At 47.4% G+C, this 22,446-nt stretch overlaps 3 protein-coding genes and 1 pseudogene across 3 annotated transcripts; all 4 read right to left on the reverse strand.

Annotated features, from left to right (window-relative positions):
• Positions 1 to 1,338: 1,338 nt before the first annotated feature.
• LOC123081084 (L-type lectin-domain containing receptor kinase IX.1-like) lies at positions 1,339 to 3,323 on the reverse strand (annotated as a pseudogene).
• Positions 3,324 to 3,528: 205 nt separating this feature from the next.
• On the reverse strand, positions 3,529 to 5,619 carry LOC123081085 (L-type lectin-domain containing receptor kinase IX.1-like). The gene has a single exon (XM_044504050.1). It carries the CDS (start codon positions 5,617 to 5,619, stop codon positions 3,529 to 3,531), a length of 2,091 nt encoding a protein of 696 aa, XP_044359985.1.
• A 4,167-nt stretch (positions 5,620 to 9,786) lies between these two features.
• Positions 9,787 to 13,402, reverse strand: LOC123073580 (wall-associated receptor kinase 2). The gene is made up of 3 exons (XM_044496663.1): positions 12,437 to 13,402; positions 11,534 to 11,704; positions 9,787 to 11,055 (listed from the first exon to the last, which is right to left on the reverse strand). The coding sequence occupies exons 1-3, from the start codon at positions 13,380 to 13,382 to the stop codon at positions 9,890 to 9,892; spliced, it is 2,283 nt and encodes a 760-aa protein (XP_044352598.1). The 5' UTR covers positions 13,383 to 13,402; the 3' UTR covers positions 9,787 to 9,889.
• Positions 13,403 to 16,346: 2,944 nt separating this feature from the next.
• Positions 16,347 to 18,491, reverse strand: LOC123073581 (L-type lectin-domain containing receptor kinase IX.1-like). Its single transcript, XM_044496664.1, has 2 exons — positions 17,110 to 18,491; positions 16,347 to 16,983 (listed from the first exon to the last, which is right to left on the reverse strand). Exons 1-2 carry the CDS (start codon positions 18,489 to 18,491, stop codon positions 16,347 to 16,349), a joined length of 2,019 nt encoding a protein of 672 aa, XP_044352599.1.
• Positions 18,492 to 22,446: the final 3,955 nt, after the last annotated feature.

Consider the following 22,446-nt stretch of genomic DNA (forward strand, 5'->3'; position numbering starts at 1 on the left):
CGAGCGCTTCATAGCAACAACGGGAGCCGCTGGAGTGCGCTGCATCACAGGTTCGAGAGCCGGCGGCGAGCGCTGCATCGCAGCACCGGCGAGCACGACCCCAGCTGCAGCCTCGATGGTTGCCCTTACAGTATCTGCATCGGTGGCGGCGTTCGATGACGACACCCCCGTTGCAGCACCTACAGCGACTGTCGTTGCACGTGGAGAAGTAGGAACCGACGGTGACCGCCGTTGCAGCACCTCACAACAGCAACATCGGCGAGCGGTGGCCGTCCTTCTGCTTTGTAACCGCGGTCTGGAGCAGCGGCTGCAGAAAAACGGCGGTTCCTCGGGTGCACATGAACACGAGTTGAAAGCTTGCAGCAGCGGGAGCCATTTACTGCCGGCGTTGGTTTCGATCTAGAGGAAAGGGAGGGCCTGGGAAAGGAGAGAGGAATTCTGCAGGACAGGAGAAAAGAGCGAGGCGAGGAAGACAATGGCATGAGGAGAAAATGGGTGGTCATGCGCTTGTGCGGGATAAGGCAGATGGATAAGCGGCGGGTGGGCCTAGTCAGCGGACGCGTGTCAAACGCTGAAGGAGGCTTACGAATCATGGGATCAGTCGGTCAAAAAGAAGCGTTTCCCTAATAGGATTACAATACACTAGGTAACATGGTATCCATAAGTCTTTTTTTGTTGTTGACATCACATGGTATCCGCAAATCTTTTATCTATAAAGCACTACATAATTGCAAACGATCAAAGAAGTTCAGGTAACGGCTAGCGCACACAACAAACAGTGGCTAGTACTAGTACACATCGGTACGTACACTTGTATGTACAGCTCTGCCACGTCTCACTCACAACATTTTTTTTCTTCGAAAATGGGCGCTTTATTACTTAAAAACTTTAACCATTACACACGGTCTCTGCGTAACTAAGATGCACACAGCCAAATAAGATTCTCTCATACAAAAGAAAAATAAAAAAGGCAAAATACAAAAAGTTCCGTACAACGCCTAAAGCGAAGGAGGGCCAATCCTAAAATCATGCGGCCATCCATGTTGAGTAAAAGTATCTCTCGCCGTACCCTTCAATCGTATACACACCTTCGTAAATATGTCTCGATTCTCCACGTGTTATAGAGAGGACCATAAACGAAGAGTCCCGGTATATCTGTAGATAACCCGCATCAAAGAAGTATTTTTAACCGGAATATGAGAACTGCAAGAACATCAAGCCTAAACGACCATACAAGACATATAACAAGACGATGGCCCCACTTCCAGGAGGTGGCGAAGCTTCTTTCATTAGTGATCCTTAGTTTATATCACAAACTCTACACTAAAGTAAATTTGGTCATCTGCCACTGATTGCCCAAGACACCTCGCTTGAAACATTGGGTGACAACAACGCATTGTCATCATGTGTTCCAAGGGAGACACAGGATATCAGCCGTCGCAGGGCTGGTAGCCTGACATCCTTGGACTGCAAGACGTCCATGAGTTGCACGACTGGCGGCCGCGCACTCGGCCACGGGTGCGTGCACCAGAGCCCCACGACAAGCCTGCGGTGGAATGGTCACTTACAGCCGCCGCCGTCGTTGAGCTGTTGCAAGTTTCCTCCCTTTAGCTTCTCATCCACTGCTTCAACAATGGCTCCCTTTTCGTATAGGTCCCACTTTCACTTGAGCAATGGAATGAAATTGTCGCCCGATTGCTCCATTTCCATGTCCGGGCTGGCCGGACACGACCTCCAATACGACGATGCCAAAGCTATAGACGTTGGCTTCGGTGCTCGGTCGACGGGTGCGGATGAACTCAGGGTCTATGTACCCTGCGGTGCCCATGCCGACCTTTGTGGTCCGCGGCCCTACTCCATGCTCCACGAGCCTCACCAGCAGGAAATCCGCGAGCTTTGTGTTGCATGATGAGTCGAGGAGTATGTTGCTGGGTTTGATGTCGCCATGCAGCACACACTGATCACACTCTATGTGGAGATAGCGTAGTGCAGATCCTAGGCGAAGGATGATCTTGTACCTCTTTGATCATGTGAGGCGGCGGCTGGTGTTGTATATGTGTCGGTCAAGGCTGCCTTCAGGCACGAGCTCAGAGATCAGTAGTAGCCCCTTGCGGCTGCCGGACCAGCCTAGCAAGTTCACAAGGTTCTGGTGCCTTAGCCGGCTTAGGATTTTCACCTCCGATTCGAACTCTTTCCTCCCTTGTGAAGATGATTCTGCAGACAACTCTTGATGGCCAACGGGCGGTGGTGGTCGCTAAGGTTGTCGCCCGGGTAGACGTTACCGAAGCCCCCTCGCCCGAGCTTCCCCTCCTCTGCAAAGTCCTTGGTGGAAGCGGCCAGCTCACGGTAGCGGTACCTTCTAGGGCCTACTCTTCTCTCGAACTGAGGTTGCTCATGTGCTTTGTCGTCGGAATCATGTACCCTCTCCCATATGCATCGCCGATGGACTAAGACGGCGATGGCACAGAGCAACACGAGAAATGCTACTACTGTGAAAGGCACTAGCACGAGCACTAGTCGCCCCCGTTGCAGACTAGTAGCCACTGTGGCATCATCTAGAGTGGAGCTAAATGACAATACAACACTTGATGCAACTCGGCGCACATGCCAGTTGCTGCAGCAAAGCCAACTGCAACTTCCTGGGGCAAATCCTTCTTCATGTCCCAGATGTGTTTAGGTTGTAAAGCGGCTCATCGCCATTCATCTGGAGTCGGGCAACTAGGATGCCAATGCGGTTGTCGTAGCTGATCTCGGCAGTCAAGACGGCTTCGTCAGAGACCATGCGCTTGGTCAAGTTCGTGTAGGCCTTGGAGTTGATGGAGTTGACGTTTATGACGACGTGGTTGTCGGTGTGGTCCCAGGGGCTTACGAAGGTGTCGAACTCCACTGAGACGATGCAGCTGTCGCCGGTGGCATTCAAGTTGTTGATGTCATTAAAGAGAGCAAGGTACCCGCCGTGGCCATTGGGCGGGAGCCTGGATGGGTAGTGTGCTAGTAAGAAAGACATACCGTCAGCCACACCCTTTTTGGGTGTGAAGCTTAGATCATGATCAGACTATAACTATCTCATGACAGTGATCAAATGAATAACAGAAGTTTAGTAACTATATTTTCTCATGATAAGATCTCAATAAACTTGAAGGTAATAATATGAAAGCTCGAATCATCAACAAGATCAAAATGAATATAATACAATATGGGTAACATGGTATTTCGCAAGTCTTTTACCTATCAAGCAATACGTACATAATTGCAAAAGATCAAAGAAGTTCAGGTGACGACCAATACACATAGCACAAAGTAGCTAGTACTAGTGCACACATCGATACATACGCTTATATGTACAACTCTGCCACATATCACTCACAACATTATTGGAAAATCAGAACAGCAGAACAGCAGCAACATCAACACTAAACGACAATGCAAGACATAACAAGACGATGGTGCCACTTTCAGGAGGTGGCAAAACTTCTTTTATTAGTGATGCTTGTTTGTATCACAGACTCTACTATAAAGTAAATTTTATCATCTGCCACTTATGGCCCAAGACACCTCGCTGCAAACATTGGCAGACGACAAGGCATTGTCTCCGTGTGTCCCAAAGGAAACGTCGGATGTTGGCCGTGACAGGGTTGGCAACGTGACATCTTTGGACTGCAAGACATTCATGAGTTGCACGACTGATGGCCGTGCACTCGGGCACGGGTGCGTGCACCAGAGCCCCACGACAAGCGTGCGGCGCATCTGCCACTTACAGCCGCCGTTGTTGTCGAGCTGCTGCCAGTTTCCTCCCTTTAGCTTCTCATCCACCGCTTCAACAATGGCTTCCTTCTCGTAGAGGTCCCAGATCCACCTGAGCAACGGAATGAATTTGTCGCCCGATTGCTCCATTTCAATGTCCGGGCGCCGACCAGACACAACCTCCAATAGGACGATGCCAAAGCTGTAGATGTCAGCTTCGGTGCTCGGCCGACGGGTGCGGATGAACTCCGGGTCTATGTATCCCGCGGTGCCCATGACGACCTTGGTGGTCCGCGGCCCTACTCCATGCTCCACGAGCCTCGCCAGCCCGAAATCAGCGAGCTTGGTGCTGCATGATGAGTCGAGGAGAATGTTGCTGGGTTTGATGTCGCCATGCAGCACACACTGATCCCACTCTGTGTGGAGATAGCGTAGTGCAGATCCCAGACCAAGGATGATCTTGTACCTCTCTGACCACGTGAGGAGGCGGCTAGTGCTGTATATGTGTCGGTCGAGGCTGCCTTCAGGCACAAGCTCGTAGATGAGCAGAAGCCCCTTGCGGCTATCGGACCAGCCTAGCAAGTGCACAAGGTTCCGGTGCCTCAGCCGGCTTATGATCTTCACCTCCGACTCGAACTCTTTCCTTCCCTGCGAAGATGATTCCGCAGACAACATCTTGATGGCCACCGGACGGTCATGGTCGCTAAGGCTGTCGCCCCGGTAGACGTTACCGAAGCCCCCTCGCCCGAGCTTCCCCTCCTCCGCAAAGTCCTTGGTGGCGGCGGCCAGCTCACGGTAGCGGTACCTTCTAGGGCCTACTCCTCTCTCAAACTCAGCTTGCTCACGTGCTTCGTCGTCAGAATCATCTACCCTCTCCCAAACACGCCGCCGATGGACCACGACTGCGATGACACAGAGCAACACGAGAAATGCTACTACTGTAGAAGGCACTAGCACGGGAACTAGTCGCCCCTGTTGCGGACTAGTAGCCACCGTGGCATCATCTAGAGTGGAGCTAAACGACCAAGACAACACTTGATGCAGCTCAGTGCACATGCCAGTTGCTGCAGCGAATCCGACTGCAACTTTTTGGGGTAAATCCTTCTTCATGTCCACGGACGTGTTTACCTTGTAAAGCGGCTCGTCACCATCCATTTGGAGTCGGGCGACCAGGATGCCCGTGCGGTTGTCGTAGCTGATCTCGGCAGTCATGACAGCGTCTTCAGAGACCAGACGCTTCGTCACGTTCGTGTAGGCCCTGGAGTTGATGGAGTTCACATCTATGCCGACGTGGTTGTCGCTGTGGTCCCAAGTGCCGCGAAAGGTGTCGAACTCCACCGCGACGACGCGGTCATTACCGGTGGCGTTCAAGTTGTTGCTGTCGTTGAAGAGAGCGAGGTTCCCGCCGTGGCTGTTGGGAGGGAGCCTGGACGGGTATTGCGCCAGGAAGAAAGACATACCGTCAGCCACACCGTCGTTGGGCGTGAAGCTCAAGTTACAGAGACGAAGCCGGTCGTCCGTCTCATTTTTTAGCCTGATCCGGAATGTGAAGTTGGAGGAGAAGCTGGCCACCTCGCCCGTGGTGTTGTCCCAGAGCGGCACCGGGCGCGCATAGGAAGCCCGGCCGACGCTGAAGAAGTTGGCTTTGATCTCATTCTTCGTTAGCTCGATGGCGCCGGCGCCCATGCGTGTATCACGCTCGCACCTGAGCTCAGTGTCACAGAGGTCGCCGGAGCCAGAACCGGAGAAGTTGAAGCTGAAGGAGAGCGCGGTAGCTAGGCCCAGAGGTGCACTGACTAGCAACGACAGTGAGTAGCAGAGACAAATGGAGATGGAGAGAAGGTGGTGATGAAGGCTCGTTACTACAGCAGCCATTGTTGCTGTTAGGCTCGGGGATCTAGCTAGCTTCGGTTTGTCTTTTTTCTGCAAAAGAGAGCTCCCTCTCCGATGTTATATAAACGAAACCAATGCTCTTGGTACAAGACAACTTCCTCAGTTGCCACTTGGCACCATGCAGGATCGATGTAATTTGGCCGCCAGTTTTTCCAACAATAACACCATAGCAGCCTAGCTATAATACTATGTTCAAATAATCTGGATTTGGCCGATGTAAAAAAAAAAAAAAACTGTCGACTAGTTTGTTTTTGCACCGCTTCAAGTAAACAAGCAATCTAAGTCATGGTGGCATAGCGCCAGGGGTTGAAGCAGCTGCCGAATTTCAACGCCGTTGGCGTTGGTGCGATTGCTAGTCAAAACACCCTAACTAATAATACTATGTTGGAGATAATCTTGAGTAGGTCAGTTAAAAGAAAAACTTGACTAGGCCGTTTTTGGCATCCAGCTGTCAAGTAAACAAGCAGTCCAAATCGCGGTGGCGTGATCGGAGACCAGATGCTTGCTCACACGATTTCTTTTAAATATATTTCCTCCGTTTTTAAATATAAGTCTTTCTAGAGATTTTAATAAGGACTACATACGGATGTATATATACATATTTTTGAGTGTAGATTCACTCATTTTGCTTCATATGTAGTTTATATTGAAATCTCTAAAAGGACTTATATTTAGAAACGAAGGGAGTTTTACTTTCCTAACGAATTTTCATATCTATACTATCAACTGAAAATTTGCAAATATACGACCTCGTGGCTACAAGGTCTCTTGGTTGCCGAACTCCAACTCGGTTGGCACTGAAGCGATTACTAGTCAAAACACCGTAACTAATAATGCTGTATTGGAGATAATCTTGACTAGGTCCATTTCAAAAGAATTGACTAGGTTACTCTCTTCAGTAGAGAACCAAACGGCAATGAGATCAGTGAGTTTCCTGCCACACTTCTTTTATTTTGTTTTGTCTATACAACCAACATAAACTACTGGTAGACTTCGCTTTTAAAAAAGGCCTGTCGTCCAATGGCAATTCCCATAAAGCAAAAGGAAAAAAAATCAAAAGGACGTTAATTAGTTAGCAACATCTATCAACAACAATTTGCTTTTCTTTATATTTCAAATATTAAATTTGTAACACATAATTGTAAATTATTTTCCTGACATTCTATTTTTTTCTTAGGATTAGGATTTCTTTATAAGTCTGCTTTCATTTCTACCAAGGGTGAGTAGCTTATCAAGCGTCGAATACGAGAGGTAGAATCACAGGAATAGGTAATTACACGTTATCATTGCACTAGCACATTTGATATTTACCATGAACTGAATTTCTCCACACCTAACTTCCTCATTGCAGACCTAAGCTCTAATCTGTTCCCTTCACCTAATCTCTCCCTGGTTTTCACAACGCCCCCGCGTCGCCCTCCCGCTAGGGCGGCTCGGGTGGAAACCCTAGCCCCCGCCGCCGGGCACGTCCATCCTCCCCTTCCCCTCCGCCGCCGCTACAGGAGGTCGCCGGGCGAAGCCCCAGGCGGCTGATGGTGGCGGCGGAGGCTCTCTTCTCTTCCCTCCCGCGCCAGATCGGTGAGGCGGGTCACCCATGGCGCCGGGGCGCTTTCCCCCGATCTGCGTCGCGGCGGCGCGGTGTCTTAGGCGATGGAGCAAGGCGGCGGCATGGTGCTGGGCGGGGGCGGCGGAGCTGCTAGACTCCGAGGAAGATCTGGTGGCGCCGGCCGTTCGATGGGCTAGCGGGGTCATGGTGGCCTTGGTCGCGGTGGCCGGCGGCTCGACCTATCGGCGGCGGTTGGATCCTGGGGCGGCGGCCCTGGAAGGTGGCAGTGGGTGAAGCTCGTGCCTCCCGCGGCAGCATGGCGTGGTGCTGTCCCTATCCAAGGCGGATCTGCATCGCCGATCTCGTGGTTTTGCCGCGGATTGGTTCAGATCAGAGACGGTGATGAGCGTGCGGGATCCATCTCGGCGGCTCTCGCGGTTTGGCGAGGTGGGGTGGGAGCCCTCCTCCCAGGCTCCAGTGGTGGCACATTCAGGCAGTGGCTGGTGCGCCAGGGCTCCTACGGTGGCACTGCTGTTGCGGTTGGTCGCCGGATCTAGGTGGCTAGATCTGGGGCTTTGAAGGCGATCGAGACAGTGCACAGGTTGTCGGGTGGATTTCTTGGGATGGATCTGGGTAAAAACTTGGTCTTCCATCGTTGGCCGGAGCCGGTGATGACGATGCCCTTATCATCGTTTCCTTCATGAAGGCATCATCGAGGTGAAGCTCCCAACCCCACCCAATACCTCCGGGGGAAACCCTAGATCAACTGATCGGATGACGGCGGCATTCATGTGTCGTTACCCCTTGGGGGCGGCATTCTTGGAGTTGCACTCGGGCTCGAGGGACCAGCAGATGGCTTCTTCGGTGGAGCGATGTTTATTTCTGTATATTCATGGCGACGGTTCTCGGCGGCATGGAGCAGTGGAGGCTTGGCGTCAGATGTGTGGCGATGGACACGCGCAGGAGGTCGACGTTGTCTGGCGTCGTGGTGGCGTCGATGGCAGAGAGGCCTGACAAGGTCGATACGTCAGTACATGCTTTGAGGATGGATCGAGGGAAGACGGAGGTGACGGCCCTTTGCAGCGTGTGTGTGTGGTACTCACTGAGAGTGCGCCGGACCGGAGTGTTACCTAGTCCCGCCTATGTGGCTTTGGATGGGGCATCCGGCGTTAGATGTTAGGCTTTTGTGCGATGTCTGTTTGGTATTTGGCCCGGACATTTGGCACACCTTCATCAAGAGAATAGGAGTAGCGACAGGTGTCGTCTAGATGGTGGCCTCAGGCTTACTGTTGTATTTCTTTGTAAGGTCTTTGTGAATAATAAATAATATGGCCGCATGCATCTCCCAGATACAGAGGCTGGGGTGATTCCTCCTTTTCTAAAAAAAACTTCCTCATTGCAGGAAAACCGTTGTTTATTTTTACGTTCTATACTTTTGTTCTTTAGTAGCAACCTTAGTTATAGCCACTTCATTTTACCCCTCACTACTTGTTTTCGGTCCAAATTATAATCTTCGCAGACACCAAAACAACCAATTCATATGAGACCTGTGACAACTCAATATTCGCATTAACCATCGTCTCCTACTCTTCGATGGGACGATATTTTAAGCTATTTACATGAGAGTGCTGAGACCAACCCTGTTCACTTGCATGACATCAAGAACGTGTTTGGATTGCAGCCAAGAGCAGCCCGACCAAAAAGTTGGTCGTTGACCAGGCGTGGGCGCGTGTTTGGTTGATGACCAATAAATTGGTTCGCCCTGGCTGCCTTAGCCTCCCCAGTTCAATTTTTCGCCAACTTGCGGGCAAGTTGTGGGCGGCAGAATACTGCGCCAATTTTTTGGCACGCCCACGGTTGGCATGGCTAGCTTGGGCAGCATCCAAACACACCCCAATTAACATGTAGGCAATTTGTGCCAAAACTACGGTGAACCTTTTTGTACATATAGGGAATGATTTTGTGAAATTCTTGCTTACATCGTCTTTGCTGTTATCCTTCCCATAAATCTGAGCCACACTCTCCATATGGTGCGTGTATACTTAATCCGAACTATGATTTTAATTGTATATAGTAGATATATAGATAAGATTTCATGGGTTGCACCCACCACCTCATTATTAGAGTCGAGTTATGGGGATATGAGACAAACCTTCGTTCAAAGGACATTTTTAATCGTCCCTTGTAAATCTGTCCGCAAGGAGTACTTATTGTAGTTGACAAAATTCTGGCTCATGTACCACCAAATAGTGCAAGTATTGAATTCACGCTCTAGCTAGCTCATACAAATCTCCGAATTAATGGAGAGACAAAGACAATATATGTTTCAGCACCGGGCTCATATCTAGGCTTTCTCTTTGTCTTTATACATGAGATCGATGTAGGCCGCATAATCATTTTCTTTAATACGATGTTAACATGGTCTTGAACTGGAGACCTATTGACTCTAATTGGATATTGTATTCATGCTCTAGTCAGGTCATCCAAACATACGAGCTGATGAAGAGAGGGTAATATATTTAAACAATAACAAAATAAAATTGTTGCAATCCCGCTTTGCATACGTAGGAGGTCAAGTGAGTGCTTATAAACACGTAAATTATTTGGTGGTAAGCTTAAGGTGGATTTCATAGCAACGACCTAGAAACGTGATACAACCATGGATCGTATAGCTAGCAAACAGTTTCTAATATGTTTCTGACGATCTCATCTAGCGAATTCTATGCTCAACGCGGCTTTCTTCTCAAGGCTGAAAACCCCGGTGGTGTCGCTCTCAGATGACATGGAGCTCTCCATATCTGTGACTGTGAGGTTGTGACACTCCAACACCAACGGCTGCTGCACTTGGTCAGCAAGCTGCTTGAGCTCCTCTGCAACGCGCCTCATCGCAGGCCTCCTGTTCCCCGGCATAACTAAGCATCGAGTTGCCAGCTCCGCAGCCTGAACGGCCACTCCCATGCTAGCATCATCGACTATTTCCCTGTCAAAGAGTTGATGGAGCGTGCCATCCCCCATAGACTCTTGAACCATCACCATGAGGCTCTTCCGTTGCTTTGACAGCGGCTTCTTACCGGTTAGGAGCTCCAGAAGGAGGACCCCAAAGCTGTAGACGTCGTTCTTGTGGGTGAGCTGGTACTCAAGCAGGTACTCTGGGTCAACGTAGCCCGCTGTGCCTCTGGCCACCACCTGGGTCTTCTCATCGATGGTGGAGCAGCCGAAGTCAGACACCTTGGCGACCCATCCGTCGCTGAGAAGGATGTTGGCGGGTTTCACGTCGCCGTGGAGTATCGGGTGCGCCAGCGAGTGCAGGTACGCCAGTGCTCCGGCGGACTGCGCGGCGATCCTTAGACGGGTCCCCAGGGTGGCGCGACACGAGGTCGGCTGGCTGTACAATAGCTCCTGCAGGGTTTTGTTCTTCACGTACTCGTACACCAGGATGGGCACCTCGAACTGCAGGCAGCAACCCAGGAGCTTGACGATGTTGGGATGGTCGACACGGCAGAGTATCACCAGCTCCTGCACGAAGTCCTTCCTCCTGCTCTCGTCCACCTCTTTGCATCTTTTTACAGCCACGAGTGTGTCCTTGCCGTCGACGTCGAGGACCGCCTTGTACACGGTGGCCTGCCCTCCTTCCCCGATGATGTTCTCCTTGTCGAACATGTTTGTTCCCGCCTCGATCGCTGCTCTGGCATAGACAGTGAACCCAATGTTACGCTCTACCCTCATAATTTCTGATAGTATCTCGCCCCCGTGTTGTTGATAGTATTCATCACTCTGTCTGATCAGTGCTTGTCTCTTGATACTCCTTTTGTGACGGATAATTTCTATTGCAAGGATGCAGACTAGGACAATCAGAACAACGCCGAAAGCTCCTGAAGAGTAGATACCAAGGTTAATTAGTAGTCATTTCTCATTTTGGGCAGAAGAGAACATGTGTTTTGATTTAGTAGAAGATGGAATTAATTGGCACTAAGATGAATTAAACACTGGTCTAATATAATTTTGATATACTATGTACTTAGGCTCCCTGCAATGGGAGTATTTCATAAGCGGTATCATGCATGCAAACTAGTTATTTTTTATGAGGTGACCACAATTAAACGAGAAAAGAAAAGATTTGGTATCATCTCATGATACCGTATCATATTATACATTGTATCATACATAGCAATAAATGAGGAAATCTAAGATACTAACTTATGATACTACGCATTATGAAAGCAATATCATACTCTAGTATCATATGAATTATATTATTATACGATACTTGCCATTGCGGGCAGCCTTAGATTGTAGACATCGTGTTAAAAAAATGATTGCATTAGGCATATGTCAGAGATGTGGACATACCAATACCGAATTTTTCTCCAAGGCCAAGTGTGTGGTTTCTCTCGCATGTCCCATTTTGGGCGTCACCTTTGGTATGCTTGGGGCAACTACACTTGAATCCACCAGGCAAATTTTTGCAAGTTCCAGGTACAGAGCAAGGGTATTTTGCCAGGTCTGCGCACTCGTTAATATCTGCCACCGAAGATCATATTTTCAGGGAATCAAAGATCAAATACTCTATATCTAAATATATAGACTAACCTATTTCTCAACATGCAAGCATATCACTTCAGCATGCAACATACATACATGGTAAAAGATTGGCCCCAATATGCAACAATGCATAGGAAAAAGCTCACTTCAACATGCAAACATGCAAGATAAGTTACTCTATTGTGCTCTTTAAATTAATAATATTTTGCAACTGTAAAATAATCAAACACAATAAATCATATATATTTTCAGTTTTAGTTCTCATATTGTTACTCCAATCACTGAACCAAACCTCATTGAAATATACTCCCTCTGATCCAAAAAAAGTGTCACAACTTTAAACTAAGGTTAGTTCAACTTTAATTTTGTTTCAAGCCGCGGCACTTATTTTGGATCAGAGGGAGTATTATACAGCATTCCAAAACAATTTGCGAGGTATCTATAAGATTTTATGCCAACAAATCATCTAATTAATATAGGCCTTTGTTAAAAAAGACAGAAACAGTGATAGAAACAATGTGAAGCTCTATTGTTTTTTGTGAAGAAATAGTTTCCCCTTCTTACAACCACAATAAACTTTCCGGGCAAAAAAAAGTATACTTTTTTCTAACAAAAATCTACATGAATCATTGCATAGATTTTATGGTTTATGAATTGATTGAGAAACAGCAATCCTGTGTATAATATTATACTATTGTTTTGTGTTGGTACCTTTGCATCCTTGCTCCGGATCTTGGAGGTAAGGATTGCCTTGATAGCCTTTGGAGCAATTGCAGAAGTAGCCGGGTCCATTGAGCGAGTCGAAGCACTCGCTGTTGTCGCTGACGCAGGCGTAGGACGAGGGATCCTTGCGCGCCGCGTCGCACGTCTCGTTCCCGACAGCCCAGTCCACCGCCAGCGGCATCTCTCCGGCGAAGCTGGTGTTAAACCCCGGCGTGGTCGCGTAGGTCGTCGAGAAGGTGAAGTCGGAGTCGTCCATGAGCACGGCGTAGCTGCAGCGGCTGACGTTGTGGATCTCCGTGGTGTTGAAGCCAGAGTCGAACAACACTCGGTAGTACTGCAGCCCCCTGGGGATGGCGGTCTGGCAGCACCCTATCCCGGAGCAGGAGCCGTTGCTGAGGGCCGCCCTCACATCGCCGTCGCCTCCCCGCCGGCACATGGCCACGCACCCACTCGCGTACTGGTCGACGCGCTCGCCCACGATATACGCCAGCGTATGGCAGCCGATGACCGTGAACTTGTTGGTGTCGGCGAACCTGTAGGGCGTGCCCTTGAAGTTGAGCCCCCACGGTACCGCGTCCATGTCCCGGGTGGTGGTGTCGTAGCAGTAGGTGGAGATGCTCATCTTCATCCGGGCCTGACCCTGCTGCAGCGAGACGCTGACGACCTCCACGTTGGAATAAAACGGCCTGCGGCGCCCGCCATTCACATCGGTCTCGTTGCAGGTCAGGCCGAAGCCGGGCATGGCGCAGTCGCTGGTGCTGTCGCCGGGCGAATCGACGATGCCGAACGGGTAAGGGATGTCCACGCCGCCGCATTCCCTCTGGCAACTGCTGCTAGGCTGTGTGGGCAGCGCTGCTCCAACTCCAAGCAGCGCCAGGCCGAGCCATACTACTAGTACAGGTACAGCTGCAGCTGCTGATTTGTGGGACGGCATGGACGGGTCGAGGGGCTTGCTTGCCTTGCTGCGTCGCTGGGACCGGCATGCTCTGGGTACTGAGTTGCTTAAGTACTAGTATTATGTAATGACCCAGTCCAGACGACGACTTGGATGTGAGAAAGGTAAGGGGAGAAAGTATCAGGTGATACCGAAGGTTACGTGCTCCCATGCATCACATGATATTAGACGACGTGGGTCGTTGGATATGAAATCCAAGGGTCACAGGACGAGCTCCGAGACTTGCACGTGAACATCAGATTTCTGGAGGTCTTTTCTAAAAAAAATCAGGAGCTTATGGTCTAACTTTTGGATTTCAGATCCAACGGCTCGCGTCATCTCGTATCATGCGAGCACCTAGCCTCCCGTGTCACCGGATGCTCTCTCAAAGTAAACGGTGAATGAATGAATATTCCAATTACACCGGAGTAGCCAACAAAAGTTGTTCAAACCAGGCAACATCAAGGCCTGAATATTCCAGTGATACTGATGCAAGCTACTGGTATACTAGACGGTAGCAGATGACTCTACTACTACAAGACAGTGTACTCCGTCAGTCTACTCCAGCTGGCCATGGAAGTACGTGAGTGACTGCTTCCGGGTGTGCTGTCAAGTCATGCAAGCTATTGAAAATTTCAATCACGGTACGGTTGGGCCAGGGAAGGGAAGCATCCATCCACGACGGTGCCAATGGGAGAAATGTCACAAGTGGACGCGGGCGACGACTCGCAGTCGTCCCTTCCTTGCCTAGTCAAGCTGACTTGTCACGCACGGCCGCATGTTGGAACCACATGTCCCCTCACCATCGTGTACCGTCTCCAGTTTCCAGTCTGCTCATGTGGGACGAACTCGAGAAACATCAGACATCAATATCATCAACTGTAAATCCTTTTATTTTTGTTTTTGTAACATTTCAATGGTCTTTTTGGTCGACAGTTATTGTGCAGTACTATTAGAAAGCTAGTCGTCAACTGCCATATATATTTGCAATAAAGATTTTTTTGTTTGATCATCATATAGTGTAATTCTCTACTGACGTTATGGGAACATCGATTGCATAACACTTCACCTCTAGAGGCCTAGAGGAGAGCATTGTATTATAATAAGTTTAGAATGGGAGGCCGGAGTGACATAAATTATGACCGGCGACACCATGCCACGCCGAAATTCTCTGGAAGAGCTACTCCCCGCCGCCGGCTCCCAGTCATCCACGGAAGTATGGCAGCGCACCACCCCTCCCCCTCCCCCTGGTTCCCGGATTCCCTGCTCGTCGGCAGAAGAGGGAACCTGCGATGCAAACCGACATCACCACTCGGTGAAACGACATGCGCGGAGGGCAAGGAAAATCAACGAAGCACAGTAAAGTGGGCGACTCACCTGTCCACTAGATCTGAAAAAGAACTCGAATCCATTCACCATCCTCCATGGCCGGTTTCCATGTTCTTGTGGAAAATCTCTCTCGGTAGGCACCCGAAGAGAGGGAACGTGTTTCAGTCGACCCCAGACTAGTAGGAAAGGTCCGACACAGCCGAGTTTATGTTTCCCTCTTTTTTACTCCCCTCATCCCAGTGCAGACACCCGCGTATTTCCGTTTGAGCCCATGGCGGCATAGTGTCCACACCAATATCACGTAGCAGTGGTACACATCGCCACCGTCAAAGACGCAGTTACGGTGTCGTCGTTCCACAGCTAGGCCCGCTCGTTTGTTGTACTGGCTCCCACAGACATCAAGGCATGGCGCCTGCACTCGCCGACCTGTACCTACGTGCCACATAGCGTGAGCACGAGAGCCCGTTCGCCAAATCGCCTCTCTCATAATATTAGTTTCTATCCCTAATTCCCTACAACATCCATTAAGCAACAATAATCAATGCTCGTAATGTATGCAATTGACAACTATTGAATTATCCCACCGTCCTCAAGAAGGTTCGATCATAATAAGTAACGCAACCGGCTTCTTCTCAGCATTACTAAGGATGGGGCCACTTGCTGCACTCTTTTACATTTCGTTGGTACCATCACCATCACAAATCACAAACGCATTCCACATTTTAGCATTTGCAGTGAATCCTTGCTATTTTTGCATCTACCATTTCCTTCAGCTCCTCGTGGGATCGATACTTTTACTTATCGAAAAGATCTAGTATAATTAATCCCGTACACTTATCGATAATTTTACTTGAGCAACACAAAACGAAAGAAGATGCACCATTTAGCGTAACTGTTTTCATGTGGGTCAAGTTTGAACTTGATATCGTTTGAGATGTGGTCATTGTAAATGTTGAGGGGAGAGGAGGAGTGGCCGACGGGCGGAGTAGTGGAGGACTGGAGCGGAGCAGTAGTGGTGGAGATGGCCACCGGTGTGGGTGGGTCATGGACAGAGGGAGAAGTCCAAGAGAAGGTAGCCAATGAGGAGGACGGATGGGTAGTGGCGGAGCTACGGACAATATGTTGGCGGGTCAGATTTTGCTAAGGTAAAGGGAAGCCAACAAATTTTGTCTTCTTGAGCCAACTTTACCCAGACACCTATTGATTTAACTATGGGTTGGACGGGTCATAGCACAGTTTTGCCTCTTCATAGCTCCGCCACTACGGATGGGTAACCGGAGAGGAGGATGGGGAACCAAGGATGTCCTCGAAGACCAATGGCCACTAATACCAATCTAAAGTGAATATTGCCACTCTCTGTATTGATTGATAGCACTGTACAAGATTTGAATACATATAGGGGAGGAGTGCCCAACTACTCCCAAAAAATAAGGCTCTCATGCCTTGCGCGTGCGTGCCGGATATAGCCCTAGAGGATAGGGGAGGTACGAACAGTAAAGACAAATTGCTGTTGTACAAGATAGAACACGTTTAACAATTCCTTTATTAGTGATCCTTCATTTATATCAGAGTCTCTCTAGTAAAGTAAATTTGGTCATCTGCCACTGATGGCGTAAAGACACATCGCTGCAAACATCAATTGGCCGATGACGACGCATTGTATCCATGTGATCCAAGGGAAGCATCAGACAACGACCATGACAGGGCCGGCAGCATGACGTCCTCGGACTGTAAGACGTTCATGAGCTGCACGATGGAGGGTCGTGTGCCTAGCCGTGGGTGCGTACACCAGAGCCCGACAACCAGCGCACGATGCATCTGCCGCTTACAGTCGCGGTCGAGCTGATGGTTACCATCCTGTAACCTTTTATCCACCGCTTCAAGGATGGTGCCTTTCTCATACAGGTCCCAGACCCACATGAGCAGCGGGATGACTTCCTCAACCTGGTGTTCCATCCCCATCCCTGGGCGCTGACCAGACACGACCTCCAACAGAACAACGCCGAAGCTGTAGACGTCCGCTTCTGGACTCGGTCGGCGTGAGCGAATAAACTCTGGGTCTATATACCATTCGGTGCCCTTGACGATATTCGTCGTCTGCGGCCTGGCTCCATGATCCACGAGCCTTGCCAGCCCGAAATCCGCCAGCTTGGTACCGCGTGATGAGTCGAGGAGTATGTTGCTGGGTTTGATGTCACCATGCAGCACACATTGATCGCACTCTGTGTGCAGATAGCGTAGTGCAGATCCGAGCCCGCGGATAATTTCGAATCTGTACGTACCGTATGTGTGTTAATTCAATCGGCTAGACCAGCTACGTTAATTTACGTCGTGATTAAATTACAGTAATGGGCGTGATCCAAAAAAGATAGAAATTCCATGATGGTTTTATACGTACCTCTCTGACCAAGTGAGCAGACGACTAGTGTTGTATATGTGCTTGTCGAGGCTGCCTTTCGGCACAAGCTCATAGACGAGCAGGAGCCCCTTGCAGCTGTCGGACCAGCCTAGCAAGTGCACAAGGTTTCGGTGCCTCAGTCGGCTTATGATCTTCACCTCCGCCTCGAACTCTTTCCTCCCCTGCGCTGACGATTCCGTGGATAGCATCTTGATGGCCACCGGGCTGTCGTGGTCGCTAAGGCCGCCACCCTGGTAGACGCTGCCGAAGCCCCCTTGCCCAATCTTCCCCTGCTCCGCGAAGTCATTTGTGGCTGCCGCGAGCTCACGGTAGCGGTACCGTCTAGGGCCTACTCCTTTCTTGAACTCAGCTTGCTTACGTTTGCGTCGCTGATGGATTATGACGACGGCAGCGGCGACGCTGCAGAGTAGTACGAGAAAAGCAGCTACTGCAGAAGGCACTAGCACAGGCACCACTGGTCGACGTCTCCGTGGAATGATACTGGTAGCCGCCATGGCGTCATCTAGAGTGGAGCTAAAGGACCAAGTTGATACCTGATGCAGCTCGGCGCAGGTACCAGTTGCGGCGGAGAAACCTACTGCAACTTGCTGGGGCAGTTCTCTTTTCATGTTCACAGACGTAAGCACGTTGTAGAGCGTCTCCTCTCCCTGGATTTGGAGACTGGCCGCCAGAACACCTGTACGGTTGTCGTAGTTGATCTGGGCGGTCATGATGGCGTTGTCGGAGACCATACGCTTGGTTACGTTTGCGTAGGTCGTGGAGTTGATGGAATTGACGTCTATGCCGATGTGGTTGTCACTGGGGTCCCAGGCATTGTGGTAGGTGTCGAACTCCACTGCGACTATCCGGTCATCGCCAGTGGCATTGAAGCTGTTGCTGAAATTGACGAGAGCGAAATTTTGGCCCCAACTGTTGGGAGGGAGCCTCGACGGGTAGTGCGCCAGGAAGAAAGACATACCGTCAGCACTAGAGTCGGTAGTGAAGTTCGGGTCACATAGACCTAAATGGTCGTCCAATCTGTTTTGGGGCCTGATCTGGAACGTGAAGTTGGAGGAGAAACTGGCCACCTCGCCGGTGGCGTCGTCCCAGAGCGGCAACGGGCGCGCATACGATGCCCGGCCGACACTGAAGACGTTGACTCGAGTCTCGTTCTTGGTTAGCTCGATGGCACCAGAGCCCATGCGCGCGTCACGTTCGCACTTGAGCTCCGTGTCGCAAAGGTCTACAGAGCCGGGGTTGGAGAAGTTGAAGCTGAAGGAGAGCGCGGTAGTAAGACCCAGCGAGTAGCAGAGGCAAATGATGATGTACATGGAGACAGGGAGAAGGTGGTGAGGGCGCATGAGCATGATTGCAGCAGCCATTGTTGCTGCTTTGCTCGATCGAGTTCGGGGTTCGAGTGTGATATCCTCGTCGACAGATTTGCTACCTACGTATATATACATAGAGAGATTTGCGGGCTTAAGGATTTTAATTTAGTGGTAGCTCCGCCCGGTCAGCTTCAGGACGAGTTGCCAACACGGAGGATAACGACGTGATTTGTCTCCTATAACTATTCTAATATATATGTTCAAAAAAAACTATTCTAATATATATTTTCTATTTTCTAGGTAATACTCCTGCCAGATACGGACTGACACTACTAGGACGTTCGGACCTGGTACTTACGCCCGACACGATGTTGGAATTCACCAACCAAGCTTGTCCGTATCGGAAGAGCCGGTTGATTATTTCATGTAGGACTCCTAGTTTATTATTGTATTTTTAGAATCCCACACTGTAGGGTAGTAATCAACGATGCCGCGCCCGATCACTATTCTACACAACTAGCAAAGTGCCCCGCTCTACGCGCGGGCATGATCTTGTGATCTTTTATCATATGGATTTTGTGCAATAGACCCTTGTGTCTTCTAATTGTATATTATATTTCGTAATTAAATTTTATATGTAGTAAGTTTATGCACATCTTATAATCATGTTTATTATTATTACTAGCAAAAAGTCCCATGCGGTTGCAACGGGAGAAAAAAAATCATAATCTCCAATGGTCATGACCACATATTGCTGCATCACCAAGATACACTATCACTCCCAATTTCGTGAAATCATGAAAAAAAATTGAAATCATGATTTTTTTAAATTCATGCACATATTTTAAATTTTAAACAATTTTTAAATTTGTGAACACTTTTACATATTTTTGAACATTTTCCTAAATCAAGAACATTGTTTTAAACCATGAACATTTTATACTATTTGGAAATATTTATTTAAAATTGTCAACATTTTAAAAGAATTTTCTTGAGTTGGCTAACATATCTAGAATTAGTGAACATTTGTTTGGAAATTGGTGGAAGCATTTTTGAAATTCACAAACATTTTTTTGATTTAACAAACATTTTTTGAAATGCATGATCATTTTTGAATCAGCGAACATTTTATGAATGAATAAACTATTTTGTAAGTCATGAATAGTTTTGAAATTTTAGGATATTTTTCCATTCATGAACATTTTTTGTAATTGGCGAAATTTTGTTCAAATTCATTAACATTTTTTAATACATGTACTTTGTAAAACAATCATGAACATTTTTTATTTCTTGAACATTTGTTTTCAAAATTTCGAACTTTTTTTGAATATTCAAACATTTTTTGACAAAATCACGAGTATTTTTTGAATCCACCAATATTTTATAATTGATTAACCACTTTATTGCTAAATTTTCATTTTCAGAACTTTTTAAAGTTTCAAATTATTTAAAGTGGAAAAAATGAAAATACAAAAATATTACAAATTTGAAAACAGCCGGCCCGGACATGGATTGGCCCAAATGGGCGCCTTACGTCTTCTCCCCATGCGCAGAGCGCAGTATAGAAGGTCCCTACTGCATGGGCCGGCAGATTCCCCTGTGTGAAATGTTTTTTATCACTTATAGGTGGCATTGGTAGGTAATATATTGTATATTTGGGGCAATTTATGTGACGTATCGCCAGAAGCAATAGCCCCTTCGTTAATAGGTATAGATTAAAAAATTCAGAAAGTCAATCCCATTTGGAATAATTATTGTCAATGTGAGTATAGCATATGACGTCCTACATGTATGCACCAAAATTGCCACATTACGGATCGTGAATTTAGACTACACGTATGTACAAATTAATTGGTATTCAACATCGAGTGATTCTAAAATATATAATTTGTCAAAATAAAGGATTTCTATAGCCTATTGGTTGGAGATTCCTAGTATTAACTGAGCAAACTTAGCTCTTTTCACCTCATACATTGTGCATTTTTGTAATTGTTTCATGTCTTTTTGCTTATGTGCAAATAATAGTTTTGCCTATCATATTTCAAGACCGAGCTTCCAATATGAAGTAAATGCCGCATATTTTTCCCAATCCTTTCATTATCTGAATATGTACGAAAATATAGTGATATAGGTCCCTACTCAGTCAAACACAATGGTACTCCACGCCCGAAGCTAATACAATGATAATTATTCATGTTGCTAGAGGTCATCCTCAAATTTCATCATAGTTCTTCAATGCTAAAATAGTTTTTAATGTTACCATGGACCGACCCCAAGTTTGATAAATTCCTACTCAAGTACTTAGCACTAAATTAGCATGTTAGAAATCATAATACTTCAAATTCATTAGTTCTAAACGTCATATTAGTTTCACAATCATAAATTAATTGAACGCACAATTCCACTTTACTATTCTGTTATATGCATGCTATTTAAAACCTAGGTGACATGTGTTGGTATCAACGAGGAGTGAAGACAATACAAGGATAACATGAAGCCACGATGTTTAGAGCGTTGATCCGGTCTAACAACCTTAATAGTGGAGCCGACAATTGGAGATGATAATGAAAGGCAGGATAATAGAGTCAAACAATTCCATTAGGAGGAGTTTGACTATCCAAGGGTGAGTCGCTTATCAAGCGTAGAAAGGAGAGATAGAATCACATGAATAGGTAAATACACGTTATCATTGCACTAGCACATTTGATATTCACCATGAACTGAATTTCTCCGCACCTAACTTCTTCATTGCAGGAAAACCGTCGTTTATTTTATGTTCTTTACTTTTCTTCTTTAGTAGCAACCTTACTTATAGCTACTTTATTTTACCCCTCAACTACTTGTTTTCCATCCAAATCATAATCTCTGCAGATGCCAAAACAACCAATTATATGAGACCTGTGACAACTCAACACTCGCATGAACACTCCTCTCCTACTCTTCGTCGGGATGATACTCTGTTGAGATATTTACACGAGAGTGCTGCGACCAACCCTGTTCACTTGCATGACATCAATTAACATGTAGGAAATTTGTGCCAAAACTATGGTGAAATTTTTGTATCATATATGGAATGATTTTGTGAAATTCTTGCTTACATTGTCTTTGCTATTATGCTTCCCATAAATTTGAGCCACACATTTCATATGGTGCGTGTTGATGACCCACAAGTATAGGGGATCAATTGTAGCTCTTTTCGATAAGTAAGAGTGTCGAACCCAACGATGAGCAGAAGGAAATGACAAATAGTTTTTAGTAAGGTAATGTCTGCAAGTGCTGAAATTGTAAGTAGTGGAGTAGTTTGATAGCAAGATAATTTTTAACGAGCAAGTAACGATAGTAGTAACAAAAGTGCAGCAAGGTAGCCCAATCCTTTTGAGGCAAAGGACAGGCCAAAACGCTCTCTTATGATAAGCAAAGTGTTCTTGAGTGTACACGGGAATTTCATCTAGTCACTTTCATCATGTTGGTTCAATTTGTGTTCGCTACTTTGATAATTTGATATGTGGGTGGATCGGTGCTTAGGTGTTGTTTTTACTTGAACAAACCTCCTTCTTATAATTAACCCTCCCGCAAGCATCCGCAACTACGAGAAAAGTATTAAGAATAAATTCTAACCATAGCATTAAACTTTTGGATCCAATCGGCCCCTTATGAAATAGCGCATAAACTGGGGTTTAAGCTTCTGTCACTCTCGCAACCCATCATCTAATTGCTACTCCACAATGCATTCCCTTAGGCCCAAATATGGTGAAGTGTCATGTAGTCGACGTTCACATGACACCACTAAGGGAATAACAACATACATACTATCAAAATATCGAACACATATCAAGTTCACATGATTACTTGCAACATGATTTCTCCCGTGACCTCAAGTACAAAAGTAACTACTCACAAATGATAAACATGCTCATGATCAGAGGAGTATTAAATAGCATATTGGATCTGAACATATAATCTTCCACCAAATAAACCATATAGTAATCAACTACAAGGTGTAATCAAC

The sequence above is a fragment of the Triticum aestivum genome, chromosome 3D, assembly GCF_018294505.1.
Source record: "Triticum aestivum cultivar Chinese Spring chromosome 3D, IWGSC CS RefSeq v2.1, whole genome shotgun sequence".
Taxonomy (NCBI): domain Eukaryota; kingdom Viridiplantae; phylum Streptophyta; class Magnoliopsida; order Poales; family Poaceae; genus Triticum; species Triticum aestivum.

Coding starts and splice junctions, on each gene's coding strand:
- LOC123081085 (XM_044504050.1), bottom strand. CDS start 5,619: ATGGCTGCTGTAGTAACGAGCCTTCATCACCACCTTCTCTCCATCTCC.
- LOC123073580 (XM_044496663.1), bottom strand. CDS start 13,382: ATGCCGTCCCACAAATCAGCAGCTGCAGCTGTACCTGTACTAGTAGTA. Junction 11,705..12,436: donor TCCGGAGCAAGGATGCAAAG/GTACCAACACAA, acceptor CTTCGGTGGCAG/ATATTAACGAGTGCGCAGAC. Junction 11,056..11,533: donor TGGAGAAAAATTCGGTATTG/GTATGTCCACAT, acceptor TCTACTCTTCAG/GAGCTTTCGGCGTTGTTCTG.
- LOC123073581 (XM_044496664.1), bottom strand. CDS start 18,491: ATGGCTGCTGCAATCATGCTCATGCGCCCTCACCACCTTCTCCCTGTC. Junction 16,984..17,109: donor CTGCTCACTTGGTCAGAGAG/GTACGTATAAAA, acceptor CGGTACGTACAG/ATTCGAAATTATCCGCGGGC.